This window comes from Armigeres subalbatus, chromosome 2, assembly GCF_024139115.2.
Source record: "Armigeres subalbatus isolate Guangzhou_Male chromosome 2, GZ_Asu_2, whole genome shotgun sequence".
Taxonomy (NCBI): Eukaryota; Metazoa; Arthropoda; class Insecta; order Diptera; family Culicidae; genus Armigeres; species Armigeres subalbatus.
The window spans coordinates 75,682,859-75,704,467 of NC_085140.1; the positions used below are offsets into that span (position 1 = coordinate 75,682,859).

The 21,609-nt window shown below is 38.9% G+C and overlaps 1 protein-coding gene across 13 annotated transcripts in view; it reads right to left on the reverse strand.

Moving 5' to 3' along the window:
- Positions 1-2,727: 2,727 nt before the first annotated feature.
- The window catches only part of LOC134209197 (protein phosphatase 1 regulatory subunit 12A), a 285,951-nt gene continuing 267,069 nt past the window's right edge, over positions 2,728-21,609 (reverse strand). For 12 of the 13 annotated variants that reach the window (XR_009978727.1, XR_009978728.1, XR_009978737.1 and 9 more), the window contains 2 exons: positions 20,329-21,130; positions 2,728-5,214 (listed from right to left, as the gene is read on the reverse strand). Coding sequence is in view for 1 of the 13 variants with exons in the window: in XM_062685190.1 (XP_062541174.1) it covers positions 5,128-5,214 (87 nt within the window). In the remaining 12 variants the exon portion in view is untranslated. The remainder of the gene's footprint in view (positions 5,215-20,328; positions 21,131-21,609) is intronic. The other variant, XM_062685190.1, reaches the window with a different exon arrangement.

Consider the following 21,609-nt stretch of genomic DNA (forward strand, 5'->3'; position numbering starts at 1 on the left):
TCTTGTTCGGCACCATGCGGTCGCTCGGGTTCAACGAGGAACTCATCGCTCTTCTCGCGCGCATAGCTAGTCGGTCCACATCCAGGCTGCTTATCAATGGGCACCTCTCTCGATCGTTCGAGATCGCTCGGTCGGTGCGGCAAGGGGACCCGTTGTCGATGCATCTCTTTAATGCTGTCCAATGAGCAGCTCGAAGTAGCTCGAAGTTGTTCCCGTCCTGCTCGTTCTTTTTTGTCAACAAATGGGCATGAGCAGGACAGGGAGAAACTTCGAGCTACTTCAAGCTCTCATTGGACAGCACTTTTGTACTGTATCTCCATCCACTGATATGCAGATGATTTGCTTGTGGCATATGCGGACGAGATCAGCGTCATCGTCACAACAGAGGCACAGATAGGAATGATCCGTGAAATATTTAACCGTTTCTGTGCAGCAGCCGGCGCAAAACTAAATTTGCGCAAAACGATGTCGATTGATGTTGGGTATTGCAACGGTAACATCATCGATATTCCGTGGCTGCAAACGGCAAACGTCGTCAAAATTCTAGGTATCACCTTTGCAAAAATAAACTGAATTTTAAACCAAAAAAAAAAAAAAGCATCGAACAATGAACTGTCTCGCGTTCAATCCGGTGGGATGTAGATGACACAAAAGAATAGCTTGCGGTCTAGCACAATCCATACCTGCTTCACGGTTTTCCATGCCACGTCTTCGATCACGTGTGCTTTCAGCCCCCGGCGAACGGCTACGAGAACCCCACCGCCACGAACTTTTCTGCTATTATGTGGACCGCGATTTTGCCTCTTATTTTGCACACGAATTTCAGGTTTCGGAAATATGCGAAAAATAAGCCGCACCCTACTGCTCACTGCCATGTTTGAGAAGTTCAGCCGGGAGCTGGTCCCAGCTTTTTTAACCTCATCTAGTGCAGGCGACTCCACAGCTTGTCCATCGTCGGCAATATTTATTCTTTTGATAATAAAGTTTAACAGACAGTTTTATAGACATAGTCATATGCTACGTTTTGACAGGGCAAGTGAATTGAACAACTCAGTTGAATTCAATTGACTTGCCAAAAGTTGAACATGTTCAACTTTCTTTTCATTCAAGTGAAATGAATTAAGGTGTTTACACGTTCCATTCGCGTCCGATTCAAGCGACTTGCTCAATTCACTTGCCTTGTCTAAACGTAGCAATAAAGTGCGCATGTTCAATGTCTTAAAACTATTCCGAGGGTTATTTTAAGAAAACAAACCCGTTTGATTTTACCATGCGCGCAGTAAAAATCAATCTGGTAGATGCGATTGACCGTGAACCAAACCGCGGGCTGTTATGGCAGCCTATAACCATGGAGCACCTAAATGACTTCGAATTGGCGGATGATGTTGCACTCCTCGCGCAACGGCGCTCTGATATGCAGAGTAAGCTCAACGACCTTGCCGAGCGCTCCTCTTCGGCAGGTTTAGTCATCACCGTCAACAAAACCAAATCGTTGGATGTAAACACGGTAACTCCTTCCAGTTTCACAGTAGCCGGGCAACCAGTGGAGAATGTTGAAAGCTTCCAATATCTTGGTAGCCAAATGGCGTCAGACGGCGGTACCAAGATCGACATAGGCGCACGGATAAAGAAAGCAAGGGCTGCCTTTGCGAGTTTAAGAAATATCTGGAAAAACAGGCAGATAAGTGAACGCACAAAAATACGAATTTTCAACTCTAACGTGAAATCTGTGCTGTTATACGCTAGCGAAACATGGTGTGTATCAGTGGAGAACACTCAACGGCTGCAGGTGTTCATTAACAGATGCCTGCGGTATATAATTCAGGCCCCATCTCAAACAACGAGCTCCATCGTCGTTGTCACCAGAGGCCGATAGCAACAGGAATTCGGGATCGGAAGTGGGGCTGGGTCGGCCACACTCTACGTAGGGGCGGAAACGAAATCTGTAAACAAGCATTAGACTGGAACCCAGCGGGACATCGCAGCAGAGGCAGACCCAGAAGCTCATGGCGGCGAAGCCTCAATAAATAAATAAAAGAAGTCGACCGAAATCTAACCTGGCAACAGGTTAAAGCGATAGCCGAGCAACGCTCAGGATGGAGATCTTTCAAGTCGGCCCATTGCACCACCGGAGGTGTACAGGACCCATAAGTAAGTAAGTAAAGCAGTAAAAATCAACTGTGGTCCTTGCGGATCATAGACTAACGCAAAATGAAGAAAGAAATCCCAAGAAATTATGACGTTTGAGCGGGTCACATAATGAACGCAAAATGAACTTTTGTTCGAGAGGACGACCCGCTCAAATGTCAAAATCCATCGGGTGAGCGAATTTGATGAACTCCTGCTGCACAGGTCTATTGTCAAATGAATTGAATCAGTGGTGAATTTCTCTGAAACCATGGTAAAATTTACTGAAATTTCATAGTACCCTCTCGGGGCTGACAATGGGTCAAATGAGGGTTAGAATGGGTCACTGTTTTAACTTTTAGAATGCTTGTAGATTAGATTAAATGTATCTGAGGGTAAGAAGGCTAAAATATAAGAGACCTTTTTGAACGATGTTGCTATCCGACCTCCAGGCTGCTGGTGAGAGCGATGACCCATTCTCACCCCCGATGGCGGTAGTTTTAAAAACAGAGCGTAGTCTACGAAATAGTATTTTTAACCACGGATTTTTTTTCTGTATAGGGAAGATTTTTCGGATTTAGAATTAAATTAGAAAAGTAATTGTTTTAACATTTTTTTTTCATCTGTATTTTTTAACTGTTTCGTTTGTTTTGAAAATAATAATAGTACAATGCGCGTTTCCTCTTCGCAGCAGCAATAAACATAAATTACAATGTATTAATGAGTTTGTATGTGTGGGGGTGTTTCGCGTTATGTGGCTTCTATGCAGTGTTGTTTGTTTCTTCAATTTTCACTTATAATTCGATGACAAATACAACATAACTATGACGATAAAGATATAGTTCAATAATAATAAAAATAATTTTAATAATCATACTTAATAATCAATAATGACAATAAACAGTGAGGAGAAGTACTATTCCCCATATTGGGTTTGCTTCTTTGCCTGTTTTACGTAGCTTTCGGCAACTTTCTACTACATACAAGAATTGCATTACACATTAAACGACTAATCAAGAAGAGAATAACTATCAACTAAAACGCTCAAGAGATACAGCAAGTAACATACATTTTTCTGCTTATTCGGAGACATTGACTTTGCCAGCATTTTGAAACATTGCCTTTCACATTGTTCTCACTCTATCGACAAAACGGGATTCAGATAATAAATAGATATTGAAGGCCGTCACATACGCGGGATACGTTGGAATTGCTTCCAACATTAGCTCATTCGGTGGTCTTCGAAGGTTTCAAAATTTTGACTTAAAATTGGTAAAAACCAATCTAGGAGTTCTGCATTTATTGGGCTTTCAAAGCAATTGCAAATCTTCAAAACCATATTCCAAAAAAATGCCTTCAGATTTGTATATTTTTCTTTTCTAGCTATATGTAAGGGATGCATACACGCTCTCGTCCTAATTACTTCCATCTTTAGCGTACAAATTGCTGTTGGTGAAGACAAAATTTAATTAGAACGTTTTGACTTCAGTAAAAAGTTTAATACAAACTAAAAAATAGTCAATAGTTAACCAAATGGGCACATAACATCCGAATGGTTGGTGCTTAGTCATTTTCAATGAATCTCTAAAATGCTATTTTAGTAGTATTATTCATGGGGTGGAAAAGTAAGAAAGATTTAGGATTTATCTGTGGCAACGGTAGGGTGGGTCATTTGATTTTGAATTGGACCTTTCGTTTTTCAATCTTTCACATTCACCTCCCATGACTTTCTCCTCATAACCATTCCAATTTACCTTCCCTTATTGCAATTATTGAGATCTATTACAAGGAAACGGATATGCTGATTGAATGAAGGAGTATCGTACCAGGAAAAGGGAAACTTTAGCATGAAAAAATATCTCAAATCAGTATTCAATTCTTATAAATTTTATGCGCAAAATGGTACTTTCTCATAATCAAAATAAGTAATTATGCTAAATAACCAACAATTTTCCACTTTTCTAAGTTTATCAATTTGATTGCCGAGATTTCTGAGGAAACGACTGTCCACGAAAAAATAACTTCAAACTCAAATCTCATCACTTCGAAGAGAACCGTTATTTTGAATTAGCAGTCACATTTCGATCCGATGAAATATCTATTCTATGAAATGGTTTTGCTGGAAGCACAAACACAATCACCAAAAGGAATCAGCAACTTGTATGCTGAATGATGTATAAATATAAATACGTACGGATTACTATAAAAGTCCTATAAATATACCTTCAAATGTTAGTTTTTATTTTTTGTGTTTTGAACAGCTTCAATTATTGTTTCTGGATTGTTTGCACTCCTTAATGCTCCCTTACTCATTGTTTTTTTTTTATTTCATTTGTTACAAATTCAAATAGAAAAAGCAGTTAAACTTTGTACAAAGTATAGCGCGGCCATCGCCCGCGCTGGTCCGTCCATCATATACTAAATCGAAGGAACGGATTGAAACGATATATTTCCGAATCAAACTAACTTACACGAAGAATTTTTAATCAACAACAAAAATAATAATTATTCCATTCTTTCTCTCCACTACTGAAAAAATTATCGTTAATGGTCTAAAAGTACAAAGCATTTTCCTACACTGGGCGAAAAAATCCCCCAAAAACTAATTCCTTACAAAACCACCACTCTTTCCTCGTTAAAAATATCGTTGAAATCATGTTACCTTGTTTTTTACGTGTGGTCGTGGTTTCTTTCTGCCAATAAATAGTTATTTGTCCCTTCCTAGTACTATCTATACGTTTGATTTGAAGAGATATTCCGTTGTTTTTCCTTCATTTATATCCTGTTATTACATGTGGCAAAACTAAAAATAAATTAGTCCGATTCCAGAAAAAAAAACTAGTAAAACAAAAATTGTTGCTGCTCCATTCTCGGTTGCTGCTCTCCTGAATGATTGATGTTCGAAAAAATTTCTTTCTATTTAGCATTTGTTGCTGTAGTGGGGGTGGTAGTTGATGTTGTTAACTGAATCAGCGTCGCTGGGCCGAGTGTGGCCTGCCTCTATCTACTTAACTTACTAATTACACGAATGAGCGCTCCGTTCTCGTCCTTCAGGCGCTGATTTTCGGTCTTGAGGGCTTCCAGTTGCTGGGATTCGAACGGACGAATATACGAAAAACACAAACACATTAAAGTTGGCGTAGGAACAGACGAAGTGAACAAAAAGGGAAAACGGTTAGAATGGTTGTCGGAGAAATAATACGGTTATACGGAATAAACCGAATGTTTTAACAAGAGAGCAACAAAGCGGCAGTCCGTCATTCAACAGAGAAAGAGTACACGTAAGTAAAAGGTATTATACAAGAAGAAACGAGGTAGTAGACGAGAAGGCACATATTTACAAGAAACATTTGTAGTCATTCGATCAACATAGTTCGAGCTGTAGTACTAGAACAAATTTTGTTTGCAGTCTTTTTGTTAGTTTGGCAATAAATATAAGCTTATCGCACAGATTCATTTGATTAAAATGAAGCTTAGGTTATTATTTAGCGAGTATAATAAACACATCTAGTATACAAAAAAATGACAACACACATGAACACTGTACAAACACAAATTGAAAGTAATATAAATGGAGTACTAGCTTTTTTTTAAATATGTTTTATTCAATACTATGGTTTGGACTCAAAACGAAAAAAATATAAAGTTGTTATGGACTATATAGAACTATCAATCTAGTACTGCAATAGGTTGTATTGCATTGGCAAACTTTTCTTCAAGAGTTTGTAAAATAGTCGTTTTTTCTTTGCATTTACTAAGCAAGTTTGGCGATCATATTTGGTACTCAAAATGCTGTCGTTATAAGCGGTAAAGCCTATTTTCATAAATTAAAATTACAAATAGCAACATTCCAACACAAGAGTGTTTCACTGTAATAGCTTTTAATGAAGCATAAGCAAAATCTGCACATTATTTGCAGAAAGTGAAGATTTTATCCAAACTTTGAAAAAATGCTTGCCGGATAATCGAACGATGTCTTAAAAACAGACTCTTCAGAAGATTAGCAATTTGAAATGACGTACTACTTGAACTTTTGACTCTTATTTTTATTTCAAAATGAAAAAGTGAAACCAAATATGAATTTGAAACTTAGAAAATTAAACTGCATAAGGGACTGTTCAATGGGATCTTCAGTAGCCTTATTGCGAGCTAATGTGTAGGATGACCAATCCGGGGATGGCCAGTTCGATTCTCGGTCCGGTCTAGGATGTTTTCGGGTTCAAAACTTTCTCGACACCCTATAGGGATAGTGTATTCATAGGCATAGGCATAGTGTATTTATAGGCACATATAGGCATAGTGTATTCATTGTATTTGCCACACAATATACATAGGGTAACCAACTTGATTTGGATCCCTACACATTTTTTACCCTCCTGGCGACATTTTTTTGATTTCTGAACTAAAATCAATGCCGCTGCATAGTCCCCCATTAGCCTTAGAAAACTAATATTGTTCAGCATCTGTTCCACTGGTATCCCGTGCGAAAATATAGATATTTAGATGAAAGTTCGAGGAAATTTGTTTGTTCAAGAAGGCGAGCGTTACAATGCGTTACGCTTAGAAGTATACATCACTGAACATCTCAGAACGCACACAATAAGTTTTTGTCGAAATTGTGAATTAAAAAGGCAGGAATCTTCTCATTGATGCATGCCAATCGAAACATAAGACTTTGCTTCGGCTCAATTGACCAGGGTAAATTATAAATTCGACTTTGAAGAGACTAAAATGGAGGTTTCCAAAATGTGTACATTTGGGAATCCAAAATATGTTGCCCTGTCCAAAACGAAGACAATTTTCATTTCAGAAAATTGCAATTCTCTGCGATTTATCAACACTTGATGCCGATTTCAAATTTCTATTTTATAAATGAGACTTCCATCTATGAAATGGTGTGATTTCCGCCTATATCAAACGTGCCATTTGATACATATATGCAGATATCGGTAAGCACCAAAATGGAACATTTACCCTACTCATGTAATAGCGGGCATAGAAAAGCTTTCAATTAATAACTAAGAAAATGCTAATATAAAATACTAAGTTGAAAAGCAGGCCAGGCCAGTTCCAGTTGGAATGTTGAGCCATTGGAGAAGAAGAAGGAGAAGGGACTGAGATAACGGGAAAATTTTAGACCCCTCCATCTCCCTCGTAACACTTTGATAATAAATTATTCCTACTTCATAGAAACATGCCGTTTAAGTATTTCCGTGATCTAATGTTCGCCAGCCCGTTGTTGGTCCGTTGAAACGAATGTTCCGAACGTATATTTATTCCCTTTTACCTTTCCCCTTTCACCTAAAATTGATTTATTCTCTGAGTTATGAAGAAATCAACGCAAGGATGTGCAAGCTGAGGATTAAAGGTCGTTTCTTCAACTATAGCATCATCAACGTGCACTGGCCACCCGAAGGGAGACTCGACGACGAGAAAGAAGCGTTCTACGCACAGCTGGAGCAGACATACGATGGATGCCCACTGCGGGACGTCAAAATCGTCATCGGTGATATGAACGTACAGGTAGGAAGGGAGGAAATGTATAGACGGGTCATCGGACCGGATAGTCTGCACACGGTATCGAATGACAATGGTCAACGATGCACAAACTTCGCAGCCTCCCGCGGAATGGTAGTCCGAAGCACCTTCTTTCCCCGCAAAAATATCCACAAGGCCACATGGAGATCACCTAACCAAGAAACGGAAAACCAAATCGACCACGTTCTAATCGACGGTAAATTTTTCTCCGACATCACGAACGTCCGCACTTACCACAATACGATTATTGAATCCGACCACTACCTCGTTGAAGTATGCCTGCGCTCAAAACTCTCGACGGTGTACAACACGCGTCGAAGTCGGACGCCGCGGCCTAACATTGGGCGGCTACAAGACGGTAGACTAGCCCAAGAATACGCGCAGCAGCTGGAAGTGGCACTCCCAACGGAAGAGCAGCTAGGCGCAGCATCTCTTGAAGATGGCTGGAGAGATATTCGACCCGCCATTGGTAGCACCGCAACCGCTGCACTTGGCACGGTGCCCCCGGATCATAGAAACGACTGGTATGACGGCGAATGTGAGCAGTTAGTAGAAGGGAAGAATGCAGCATCGGCGAGATTGCTGCAACAACGCCCGAGTGCGAACGAGGCACGATATAAACAGGCGCGGAACTCGATTTTCCGGAGGAAAAAGCGTCAGAGAAAAAGATCGAGACCGTGAAGAGACGGAGCAACTAAACAGCGCTAATAACACACGAAAGTTCTATGAGAAGTTAAACCGTTCACGTAAGGGCCACGTGCCACAGTATGATATGTGTAAGGACATAAACGGGAACCTTGTTACGAACGAGCGTGAGGTGATCCAAAGGTGGCGGCAGCACTACGAAGAGCACCTGAATGGCGATGTGGCAGACGAAGATGGCGGTATGGTGATGGTCCTGGGGGAACGCGCGCAGGACATAATTCTACCGGAATTCGAAAATCGGTACCAACATTTGAACAGGGCGAAACTGATTTTGTAAACAAAAGTTTCTCACGTAACCATGCAATCCAATACCATTGATGGAAGCAGCAATACCTCAGCTTTCATTAAATGGCACTGGATTGCGTGGGTGGGCAAAGTAAGGTGCCTTCCGGCTCTGAATACTCAGTAGATTATTCATATAAAAATCTCATTCATCCATTCCTCATGCGTAAGCAAACTCGTATGCGATATAGCAGGAAAACAACAGTTTTCGATACAAAAACTCATTCATAAAAAAAAAACATTTAAAAGTTGTTTAAAATCAATCAAACCGCAATTTATCTTTCACACATGGAATATTCTTACATGTCATATAACAAAACTGGCGGAACAAAGCCTAAATAGTTGTAGCCAAAAAATGTCCGCCAATTTTGATAAATCTCAGAGAAAACTTCCAAGTTGGATGAGTTTTTTAATGAATTCATGGAGAAAATCCTTAAGTATTTACCGAAGAAATACTTAGAGCAACCTAGGCATTTCTTTGGAAATGCATTTGAGAATTATTTCGAAAATTCCTTTAGTAAATCTCACAAAAGTTCTTGTCGAAAACTCGTTCGCGTTCATCATAGGGGATTCCTACAAGAATTCATTCAAAGACTTGCGAAGATTTTCCCAGAAAAACTTATGAAAATATTTTTGGATATTCCTCCAGAACTTTCCACCAGAAATTATTCAGAAATTTTCGATAATAATTCCTCTTTTTCCATTTTTCCAGGGATTCCAAAGCAAAATGCTCCGGAAATGCCTTTGCATTTTTTCCAAAAATTCCTTTGGAAGTTTCGCCGCAGGAGTGGATGGAGGATGTCGTGTGTTCCATCTACATAAAGGGCGATAAGCTGGATTGTAGCAACTACCGCGCAATCACATTGCTGAACGCCGCCTACAAGGTACTCTCCCAAATTTTATGCCGTCGACTAGCACCAATTGCAAGGGAGTTCTGCTATTCAACATCGCTTTGGAAGGGGTGATACGAAGAGCAGGGATTAACACGAGTGGTACAATTTTCAATAAATTCGTCCAGCTATTTGGCTTCGCCGACGACATAGATATTATGGCACGTAACTTTGAGAAGATGGAGGAAGACTACAACAGACTGAAGAGGGAAGCCAAGCGGATCGGACCAAGTCATCAACACGTCGAAGATAAAGTACATGATAGGAAGAGGTTCAAGAGAAGACAATGTGAGCCACCCACCGCGAGTTTGCATCGGTGGTGACGAAATCGAGGTGGTAGAAGAATTTGTGTACTTGGGCTCACTGGTGACTGCCGAAAATGATATTAGCAGAGAAATTCGGAGACGCATAGTGGCTGGAAATCGTACATACTTTGGACTCCGCAAGACGCTCCGATCGAATAGAGTTCGCCGCCGTACCAAACTGACAATCTACAAAACGCTCATTAGACTGGTAGTCCTCTACGGACACGAGACCTGGACGATGCTCGTGGAGGACCAACGCGCACTTGGAGTTTTCGAAAGGAAAGTGCTGCGTACCATCTATGGTGGGGTGCAGATGGCGGACGGTACGTGGAGGAGGCGAATGAACCACGAGTTGCATCAGCTGTTGGGAGAACCATCCATCGTTCACACCGCGAAAATCGGACGACTGCGGTGGGCCGGGCACGTAGCCAGAAAATGGTTCTCGACAATGATCCGACGGGCACAAGAAGCGCAGCGGGCAAGGTGGATCGATCAGGTGGAAGATGACTTGCGGACTCTTCGTAGACTGCGTGGTTGGCGACGTGTAGCCATGGACCGAGCCGAATGGAGAAGACTCTTATATACCGCACAGGCCACTTCGGCCTTAGTCTGAATAAATGAATGTGAAGAAATTGGTGTTTCATTTGTACGGGAGCCCCCCTTTCTAAAGCGGGGAGGAGTCTCAAACTATCTTAAGAACCTTCCTCCGCCCCGAAAACCTCTGCATACAAATTTTTACTCCGATCGGTTCAGTAGTTTCCGAGTCTATAAGGTTCAGACAGACAGAAATTCATTTTTATGTATAAAGAGTTATAAAACATGAGCTATTTTATATTAAAACATTAGTAATCGAATTTTATTAATAGTGCTTAAGATTGCGTACGTATATTGGTCCCAAGTTTGTGGGCTTGATCTGTTTTCCGGCATTTGTTTATTTTGCCCTGTTCTTCAATCGGACAAAAAATGGCTTGGCGTCGATATTACTATTTTCAGTTGCATTTTTCATCAGAATTCAATGATTTATTTTTAGTTATTGTATGGATGCTTACTGAGTCTGTATGATTGTTTAATATAAAGAAGTAAAATATTGCACTAAATCATTAAAAATTGTTTTTCCAAGGTGGCGAAATATAGTACATCTACCCTACTTATGAGGAAAAATGTTATGATGAAACTTGAAAACTTTGAAAAACAAAATCCAATCTTTCCGATGAAATGGCGCTTCGTACAATTTGTATACGACTTTTGTATATTTTGGACCCCCAAATGTACACATTTTGGACACTCACAATTAAGTCTGTTCAAAGTAGAGATGGGCACTCCGCTCAGGAGCTGTTCCAAAGATTCGCTTCCTTACATTGAGCTGATGAGCCATGGATCTTTTTTAAAGAAGCCCAGCTCAGCAGCTCACTTTAAATTGATGAAATCATTGTCAAACACGCGCCTAGAGAAACTCCCTCGAGCGTACGCACTCGAGTACGCGCGCTGTTGTATTTTGTACAGCACAAACGAAAATACCATGCTCGCGGTACACAACACAAGCGAGCTTGTATGAGCATTCCAGTCCAGTACCGCGCACGTGCTGATGGTTTATTATTTGCACCTCAAGCACCATCAAGCCAAGCGACAGAACCATCTAGCCAAGCAACAGAAATCATTTCTGCTGCAGTGAATAAGAAACACTCAAGCAAAAATAATCTAGCTTGCCGCCTATTTCTTAACCCATACCCACATACTCGGCGCTACGAACGGCCACACAAAAGATACCTAGTAGTGCGGTAGCGAACGAACCGTACTAAGCAAAAGATCCGAAGATCCGAACAACTCTCAGTTCCGCTCATGTCGTCGTCCAGCTCGAAATTGCTGTGACATGGAAGCGAGAGCTGCGCCACTAGCTCAGATCCGTGCGACACGGATCTCGATCCGGATCAGTCGCGACCGATTCTCGCGAGCAAACCGTGTGGTTCAAACGAACCGAACTGGGAGCTGTGTCTTGCACGGAGCGGATCTTTTACTTGCGACGGGTTTTCCCGCCAGCATACTGCTACAATGCTACATGTGCACTCGGTTTGTTTGTAGCACCGTGCTCTGTATTTTTTTACTCTCTTGTTTTTATTTCTCTCGCATTTCGGGAACCAATACACCCAGGTTTTTTTTTACACGGTTTGGTTTTGGTCGTTTCAGACCTTCAGCGTCAATGAAGCATTGAGTTAACCCCACTAAAAAATTCACAAAAAATCAAAGAAAATTCAGGGGGTATTTGAAAAGCTGTAAATGTTCAGGTTAACCGAGAAATTAATGAATTCCATCCGCGTAAAAAAAAACCTGGGTGTATAGATGAATGGGCTCGCTTGTATGAAAATGTCAACTACGCATGGTTAGAAGAGAAGGGTTAGAAGCGCGCGCAAACAAGGCATTGATTTACTGCACCCAGTATGAAGAGAAAACTTATGACACGTGATATGGTTCATATACATATCAGAGACTAGGGACGGAATTATTCAAATTAACGATTTGAGAAACGTTATCAACAAAATGTAACTTAGAATTATGAATAGAAAATAATGTTGAGTTAGTTTTTGTATAGAAATAAATGTGATGGTTCTAAATGAACTCCTAGACTTCAAAACTAGACGGTCAGAAAAAGCGTAATAAATGTTATTAGTTTAAAATTGTCGGTTTTTCAATAGAAATTATTACCTCACTGTAATTTTAAAAATTTCAAAGAAAGGTAAATAGATCAATGATGACTGAATGAATAAATTAATGAATGACATAAATTTTTCAAATTTTTGAACAATAATTAAAATAATAATATTAACAATTATGTTTTATTATATGTAGCATTAAAGAACTGAAGAGCTGATCCAAGGAGCTGACTCTTTTCAATGAGCTGAACGGATCAGATCCGCTCACTGCAATGAGCTGTTTTGCCCATCTCTAGTTCAAAGCTGAAGGAAGGAAAGACTTATCTATCGATTGACATTAATTTATTAATGAGAAGATTCCTACGTTTGGAATTCAGTTATGCTTGATTCCTCATTTTATTAAAATTTCATCTCACTATCGTCATTTTCGCACATGAAACAAGACAAATAAATGTAGAGCGATAATACTTCCCTGAAGCCAAGGACGTACTTAACAGCGGCATTGATTTTAGTTCAGAAATCAAGAAAATGTAACCTGGAGGGTCCAAAATGTGTAAGGGTCCAGTTGGTTACCCTATAGAAACGAATTCAACACACCTGGGTGTTGCGGAAAGAGCCGCTTTTCTGCTCTCAAGCGAGTAGAGGGATGTTTTGAAATCACTCCCATAAGCAAAATTATTTTGCAGTTACTTGGCTGTCAAACATTTCCCGCTCTTCGAATTTCTCTTTCCATTCTGCATAAGGGCGCACAAATGCGCTAGACTCTACAAGACTTTACGATGGTTTACATATATTCCTGCTCCAATCAGCTGCTGAATCTCGTGAAATTTCGTAACGCATTCCTACTAATTTTCCACTCGAAATATAATTTGAAAATATTTGTTACAAAGAATAATTCTTGGAAAAATGTCAGAAGGAGTTCTTAATGTAATTTCCAAGATAATTCCTGAAAGCATTTCTGAAGGAATAACAAAAGAATTTCCTGACGAATTTCTTTTGGAATTTTTTGGAGAAACTAGCGATTCAATTTCTATTGGAACTGCTGGAAGATCTCCAGAGGAATTCTTGAAGGAACGAGTTTTTGGAGGAACTTCCGAAGGAAGTCTCGAAAGTATTTCCGGAGGAATTCTTTGAGAAGCTTCCATAGGAATTCCTGTAGAAACACTGAAGGAATCTCAGGAAGAATTTCCGAAGGAAATCCTGATGAAACTTCCGAAGAAATTCCTGGCGGATCTTTCGGAATAATACGTGGAGAAGCTTCCGGAGGAACTTCTGGAGGAATTCCTGGAAGAACTTTCGGAAGGCTTCTTGGGGGGAACTTCTGGATGAATTTCTGTAGAAAATCCAGAAACAATTTATGAAGAAACTTTTGGAAGACTATCTTGAGAAATTTCCGAAGGACTTTCTACAGACACTTCCGGAGGACTTCGTGGCAAAACTTTCGGAGGAATTCCTGGAGGAGAAATTACTGGAGGGACTCTTGGAGGAACTTTCGGTAGGCTTTCTAGAAAAACTTCCGAAGGATTTTTTAAATAAACTCCCGAAGCAATTTATGAAGGATCTTCCGGAGGAATTATTGATGGAACTTCTGAAGGAATTCCTGCAGGAACTTCCGGGGGACTTTCTGAAGGAACTTCCTGAAGATTTTCTGGTAGACCTCCTGGCGAAATTTGCGGAGGGCTTCCTGAAAGATAAACTTTTGGAGGAATTCCTGGAAGAACTTCCGGAAGAACTCATGGAGGAACTTCCGAAGGAATTCCTGGAAAAACTTCCAAAGAAAATCCTGGAGAAATTCCTAGAGAAACTGCCGAAGCAATTCATGAAGGAACTTCCGGAGGAATTCTAAAAGGAACTTTTGAAGGAATTCCTGGAGGGACTTCGGAAGGTATCTCTGGAGAAATTTGTGGAAGATCTTTCGAAAAAAAATTGAAAGATCTTTTGAAATATTTCGTGGAGCAGCTTCCGAAGAAATTCTTGGAGGAACATCCGGAGGAATTCCTGGATGAACTGCCGGAGGAATTCTCGGAGGAACTTTCGGAAGACTTCCTGGTGGAACTTCCGAAAAAAAATCCTGGAGAAACTGCCGTGGCATTTTATGAATGATACTTCGAAGGAAATCTTGATGGAACTTCTGAAAGAACTCCTGAAGGGACTTCAGGAGGAATTTCTGGAGGAACTTCCAAAGGACTTTCTGGAGGAACTTCCGAAGAAATCTTTAAAGCCAGATATCTTCTCTATATAATAAAAATAAGTTGAGATTTCCTTCCTGACGATTTAACTCCCGAACGGGTTGACCGATTTGCAAGATTTTTTCCCCTGATCGATTTGTTTTGGGATCCGCAAGGTTTGTATATACAAAAAGTTGGCGAATTTAACAAGAAGCTTGTGCTTGAGCTTGATTGACTGCCCGTAGTTGCTACTCCATTATGACCAGATCAACTGTTCTTGCACAGAGAACCAACAGATGTTTGCTTGGGACTAGCACTCATTTTCAGTGTACAAGTACTGGTGATCTCATTTATTACATTTTTACATTTGATTACATTTTCCAAATCAATATCTTCCACATAAGGTACATATTCACATATGAGTTTTCATAACATTGTAAATTAACGTCCAAGTCGGGTGGTTTAATCCCCGGAAATAGGCAATTAACCTTGATTGAACTGGAATTTTGGGTTAGTTTCGATAGGCAGAGGTTCGCCTTGGTTAACGAGCTGTCAATGTTATAGATAGAAGAAAGCAACTGATGGAATTTCTTTCCCGTTAAAAGTTGGCGAATTTAACAAGGAAATGTAAAAAGTAATTAAAATACAATTTTGGGTCAGCTGTTGAGGAAAACAAAACAAACGCACGGAAATTGATCTAGAGTGCGGTGCTGAAAATAGTTCATTGTGACACACCCGGGCAAATCTGGGTTTCTTTCGCTATATATGTACAGTTGCAGAATGCAATATTTTGGTCGTAGCCGGTCGCAACTAAACAAATAAATAAAGGAGTAAAATATAATATATTTTTAGAAATATAAACTTGATTTTTCAAATACTATGTTCAGTTTCTAATACCTATAAGCAAAATTCCATTACAAATTAAGTTTTATGTGTTCTGAAATGATTTTCGAATGAAAAACACACTGAATTAGTTGTTAAAATAACTTTTTTTCTTTAAAATTGCCCAGCTTACGATGTATGGACGGTTGGTAGGGAACATATTTACCTATATTGAGACAAAATTTCGTCCAAATCAAAAGTGGTGTTTTTTTCGCAAATCGACTTTTTAATTCATTTGTTTCAGTGTATGACTCAATTTGATTTTTTTCCAAAATTTTTATTTAAAAACTTGACTGATTTTGCGATAGTCACCCATACAACACTTTTTGTAGGATGCGTCGTTTTACGATTATACCCATATAAAAAAAAATGGTAAAAACAACTTTGGCCCTTCTCAAAAGATAATCTAGGTCAATTTTGGAAAAACTAAGATATGCAAAGTGGCTTTTTGCAACAAAGTTTACATGAAAGTTTCATTCAAATCTGAGAGGGTGCTGCCAGCCCCATATACGAGTTGGCGCGAAATCCCTCAACTGGAAAATGGATTGAGGTTAAAAAAACCGCAACGTTAGTCTAAAATGACCACTGCAAAAAGGATGGTGATTCTGGAAATCGGAAAGTGAGCCTTATATGGTCACTAAAAATAGATTGTGGTTCTGGAAACCGCAACTGGAAGACTGCAACTGGAAAATGGATTGCGGTTCTAAAACTACAACTTGAATCCAAAACAGCATCTGGAAAATAAATTGTGGTTCTGAAAAATGCAACGTGAGTCTAAACTGGTCATTGCAAAAAAAATGTGATTCTGAGAACTTCAAAGCCTGCCTTAAAAGGTTAGTTAGGTACGATTTTATTGTATCTTCCGGGTTCGTTCTAAATAAAAGAGGTATGAGTAGAACCTAAAAATCGCTTGATTTCGTCTCATTGAAACGAACAATACGGACCATGCTATTATACCATAATGTGAAACTTGACTACAACAAAATATGTAGGTATCCGAATTTCTTCTATTAAAATTGGAAAATGAGACGACATACGCTATACATTATGTTTGAGCCGTTTTTAAACCTTTAAGCCCCAAACGCAGTTCAGTGGAACGGCGCCGGCGACGGAAACGGAAAATTTGACAGAAAATATATGGGCTAACTGTCAAATCTGCCGTTTCCGTCGCCTTTCCGTTATATTGCGTGGGGGCCTTTAGAGTGGACAATGTTGTAGTAAACTATTTTCTATAAACAATTGATGCATTATTCATAGAGAAAGTAAGCTTCTTGTTTGAAGAAGGAAGGGAAAGGCCTCCTACGGATCACGACCGTTCGGTTAAACATCACAGTATAGGCAAAGCGCTTTCAATTAATAACTGAGGAATTGCTAATAGAATACTAAGTTGAAAAGCAGGCCAAGTTCCAGTTGGAATGTAGAGCCATTCAAGAAAAAGAAGATAGGCAAAGCGCATCACAGTAGGTCATGTATTACCAGTGGAAGGCGAACCTCATCACGCTCACGAGCAGTGCAGATACTCCAAAAGCTCCAGAGAAGACTACTCTATGTATTTATCATTGTGGATTATTTCTTCTCAATGGTTGGTTGGTTTGGTATGGTTCTTTATTATAGACAATTGAACCGTATTGGTTATTCGGGTCCGTATACGTTGTTGGTCCAACTCAATTTTATTGTAACAGTTCGAAATATTGAAATTATTCACAACTACGGATTCAACTGCCAGCAAACTTCATGAATGCATCCCACGGTTTGGTTGGCTTCAAATAATAGTAACCGATAACCGCTCTCAACACGTTTCGTTAATGTTTAAAAAATTCTGCAAAAGTTTTAGAATCAAACAATCAAACTCCACCATTTTATCCTCAATCCAACGGCAAAGCTAAACTATTTGTAGCGCCGCCGAAGGAAGGTCTTTCAAAGATAGAGAACCCTTCTATGCCAAACAATGAATCACCATATATATATGAAGCATTACTTGGAAAAAGGATTCGATCAGTTGTTAAACGAATTAAATAACCTGAACAGCAAAAGACTTACATCAATGAGAAACAAAACGCATTGATACACTTAAGAAGCGTAGACTGAATCCTCTTGGCGAGTAAAATATCCGGACAGGTGTTACTGCAATAATCAGATTCATATTTACAGTGCAGTACTAGAATAATTGATAAGCTAACTTATCTTGATTGACTGCACCCTTCGTAGTTACTTGTCATGTTCGAGAACAACTTCAGTTCACCGATTGAATAGGCAGCACTTTACTTCCTTCTTTTAAATTAATTTCACATTCCTAAAGAGGAGTTAACAACAGAACTCACATCACCCACTGCGCTATGAATATGAAATTTACCACCGTAAAATGTACACACTCACTCAGTGAAACTTAGCTTAGCTTAGCTTAGACTAACTGTACATGTCAATGGTTGCTACTTGTATCTAAGTGTATTTTTCATCCGAAAATTATTTTACGCTTTTAGTGGAATGTATTCACTTGTCATAAGACGAGTTTGTATTATTCCATTTAATTCACTACTTTATTGTACCTTTGACAGATACGTATTTCGACCTCATCTCCGTGGTCGTCAGTTCTCTGCATTTCCGTGAGCGGCACAGGGAAGGAACAATTCAGTGTTGTCCTGGATCATTAACAGACGATAATGATTGCAATTTTCATGTGAAAACAGTAGACAGATACTGAGTAGTACTAGAATAGTTTTTTTTTTGTGTCTTTATTAAAGAGACTTTCAGCCCGAGGCTGGCTCGTCTCCGCTACTAGAATAGTTGATAAGAAAGTTTAAATAAAGATGAAATAATTTTAAAAGCTTTCTCCTATGATAGGACTATTTTTAGGTAGTAAGAAGCTTGTAAAAAATCGATTAAAAAACTTTCTAAAAACGGTTTCTCAAAATTGTACTACGAACAATGAAATAATTTTAATCAGAATCGCGTTCAATTTATGGCAATCAACACATATTTTCCGGCAAACAATTTTCAGAAATTTATAAACTATGGAATAAATTAAATTTTATTCGATACTCATTGATATATCACAACACAATACTAGATTTCAATGATGTATAGAATTAGGATTTGAACAGCATTGCGGTTATAATAACATCATAAACAATAAAAGAATACAGAACATCATTCTCAATTTTTAAATTCAAGGATTATGTAATAAACATTTAAGCCTCCGAAGAACTTTTTCTCGTGAAATTTAGTCATTTTTGCAGCTCAGTGTTTATGGGAAGTTGCCTTGGTAAACAACCAAAAAATTTCATTTTTTCGAAGGTCACATTTAGGCAATTCAAAGTAAATCTGGGTCCACATCTTTGAGTACATGGTAATTATCATTTCTTCAACCGTCTAAGACGAATTAAGTACTCTCCATTTAATTCCACCAATTAATTTTCGATATCTTTGCAGATACGTATTTCGACCACAACTGTTGTGGTCGAAATACGTATCTGCAAAGGTATCGAAAATTAACTGGTGGAATAAAATGGAGAGTACTTAATTCGTCTTAGACGAATGAATACATTCCACTAAAAGAGCTTTATATATTTTTCTATCATTTCTTGTTCGGATTAAAGTTTTCCCTTGGCATTCAGGGTATTTTACTTATAATCGTTTCTAAACCCTTTCTTTTCAACGATTTTTTTTCTTAAAGATCTCAATAGGCAGGAATTACCTATGATAAAAAATCAGGAACAGAAATTCATTCCGCGAGTTAAATCGTGACAAACATAATTACAATTTATTTTAATTGATGTACTTCTACTGATTTGAACGTAATACGTTTGTTCGTAGGTTTTTTAAGTAGTACTTCATTAGCATTGGAATAAATTTCAACATTTATTTACAAGAAAAACAAGCACATTAGTAAATATTCTGGTACTATCCAAACTAAGCTATAAAAATAGGATCAATATCAAACAAGCGGGAGGCCACTCCATTGATTAACTGTTGTCGAAAAAATGTTAGTATTTTCCTATTTAAAAAATGCAGCCTTCGAATGGATACGTTAGAGTTTGTGTATGAGTTTGTGAATATGCGAGTGTGTGTATGTGTGTATGCGTGATGTGATGAAAAGAAACTGTGTGTAGTAATGTGCTACATGGTCACAATAAACAACGAATCAAGTCCCGAAAGACGCGTGATCTTGGCAGAGGCAGTACTAGATTGTTTTCTTTTGAAAGCTGTTTTATATGGCTAGCAATGGAGTGGACTTTTCTTTCTATGTGCAAAACAATAAAAGAACTGCATAGAGCGTAATAAACTACACTGCTGTAATGTTATTCACAAATTCTTTGTCTATAGTCTTAGATGCAACAACGTACAGCAACTGAAACGTATAATACTTTATTGTATGAATGCAAATATTACAGATACACGCAGATCAGTAAAAACAACAACTTTAGATACACTTAAACTTTATTAATTTAAATACAAACATTTTAGTGGCAATACTCGCTCGACAAGTATGAGAAAAAGGTATGTACTAGATTTTTTTATTCGATTGAGCGGAAATTTAAACTCTTATAAATGTAACCAACAAATGTGCGAATTAAGTACACATCTAGTGATAAATAAGTTCAGCAAATCCTATCGGACATAGTGAGAAGGCAACACATACGGACGTATTAAAACTCGCCATATTAAGAAAGGAGAAAACTAAAACGCAAAACAAAACGAAAACCATGAGATTAACCATCATCAATTGGGCATTAAAAACGAAACTGAAAATCTCTCAAAAAGAAAACCATAAAACGCCTCATACCAAAATCAGTTCTATCTCGGATGGCCAAATTCTGGACACAACACACGCACGCTGACGTATGGACGATGCAATGTGTGGATAAGGTCAATCGCAAGGTCTTGAATAACTAGTAGCAATATTTTTTTGTTTTCTGATTTTAATCTGGCCTAGTGCTTCGTTGTCGTCGTCGGTGGTTGAGTGGCCGAAGGGATGGCGTTGTCCAAAACATTTGAGATGAACGGGTTTCTGGTTACTCCACAGACACACAGCACCGATTTTTGGTTTCGTTCTCTAATTAAGTTTGGTGTAATATTTATGGTATTATATTACTTTCGGCGGTAACCATTGTTTAGCACTTTAGGATTCAATTCTGCTAGAATAATGTTTGGCTTCAAATGCTATTCTACTGCAATTCCATTTCCTGTCGTTATATCTTACTCAACCGACAAAAGCTAACTATCAACGACTAATCTATTACATAATATACTTTCAGAGAAAATGCGCGTAGTACTAGAGAAGTGGGGCGTTCTGCTGGGCGATTGGTTCACAATGTGCGCTTTGAATGTTTCCTCGCACTCTTAGGTCTATGTGTGTGCGTGTGTTTGTGCAAACCTCAGCATCTTGCGGTAAGATTGCTTATGCTACCACTTCCCCCGGTCGATGTATGCTGCTACTACTACCATCACCGCTATTACTACTGCCACTGCTATTGTTTATTGTGCAGCTGATTCTGCGCTGAGGTGGTCAGTTTGGAAACGACTCGAGTAAGGGCGCGGTTTTCCGCTCGGAGGCGTTCGTTTTCTGTTTTATATTTTTGCAGCAACTGTTTGTTTGTATCGTTATAAAGGTAGTAGTAGAACAGTTATGTTTTTTATTTAGAGAATAAGGCAGGGATTGAGCATTGGCCATTTTATTTCGTTGTTGTTGTTGTAGGAGATGGTGATGAATTCGTTGAACAGAATAGAAGATCAAACGCGAAGTAGTTGTACAAGGTGAAACTTCAATTAATACGTATTGCTCAGAAGTCAAGTTTGTTTTTTAAATAATAACAAATGTATGCATGTGTGACATTCTGCTGAGCTCTGAGTCGAAAGTTAAGGTTTGATCTCGATTACATGATTTGTTCTGTTCTAGTTTAAACCAAAGGCAAATCTAGTACGTCGTTTTCAGGAAACCATGAGTATCGCCAATGTTAGTTAATTTGGAACTATCCGCTATGCATTCCGTATGAGTTATTTACAATTCTAATACGCTCTACTACGACACAAAACCTTAACTTCCATTCAGAAACAGACATGTAGA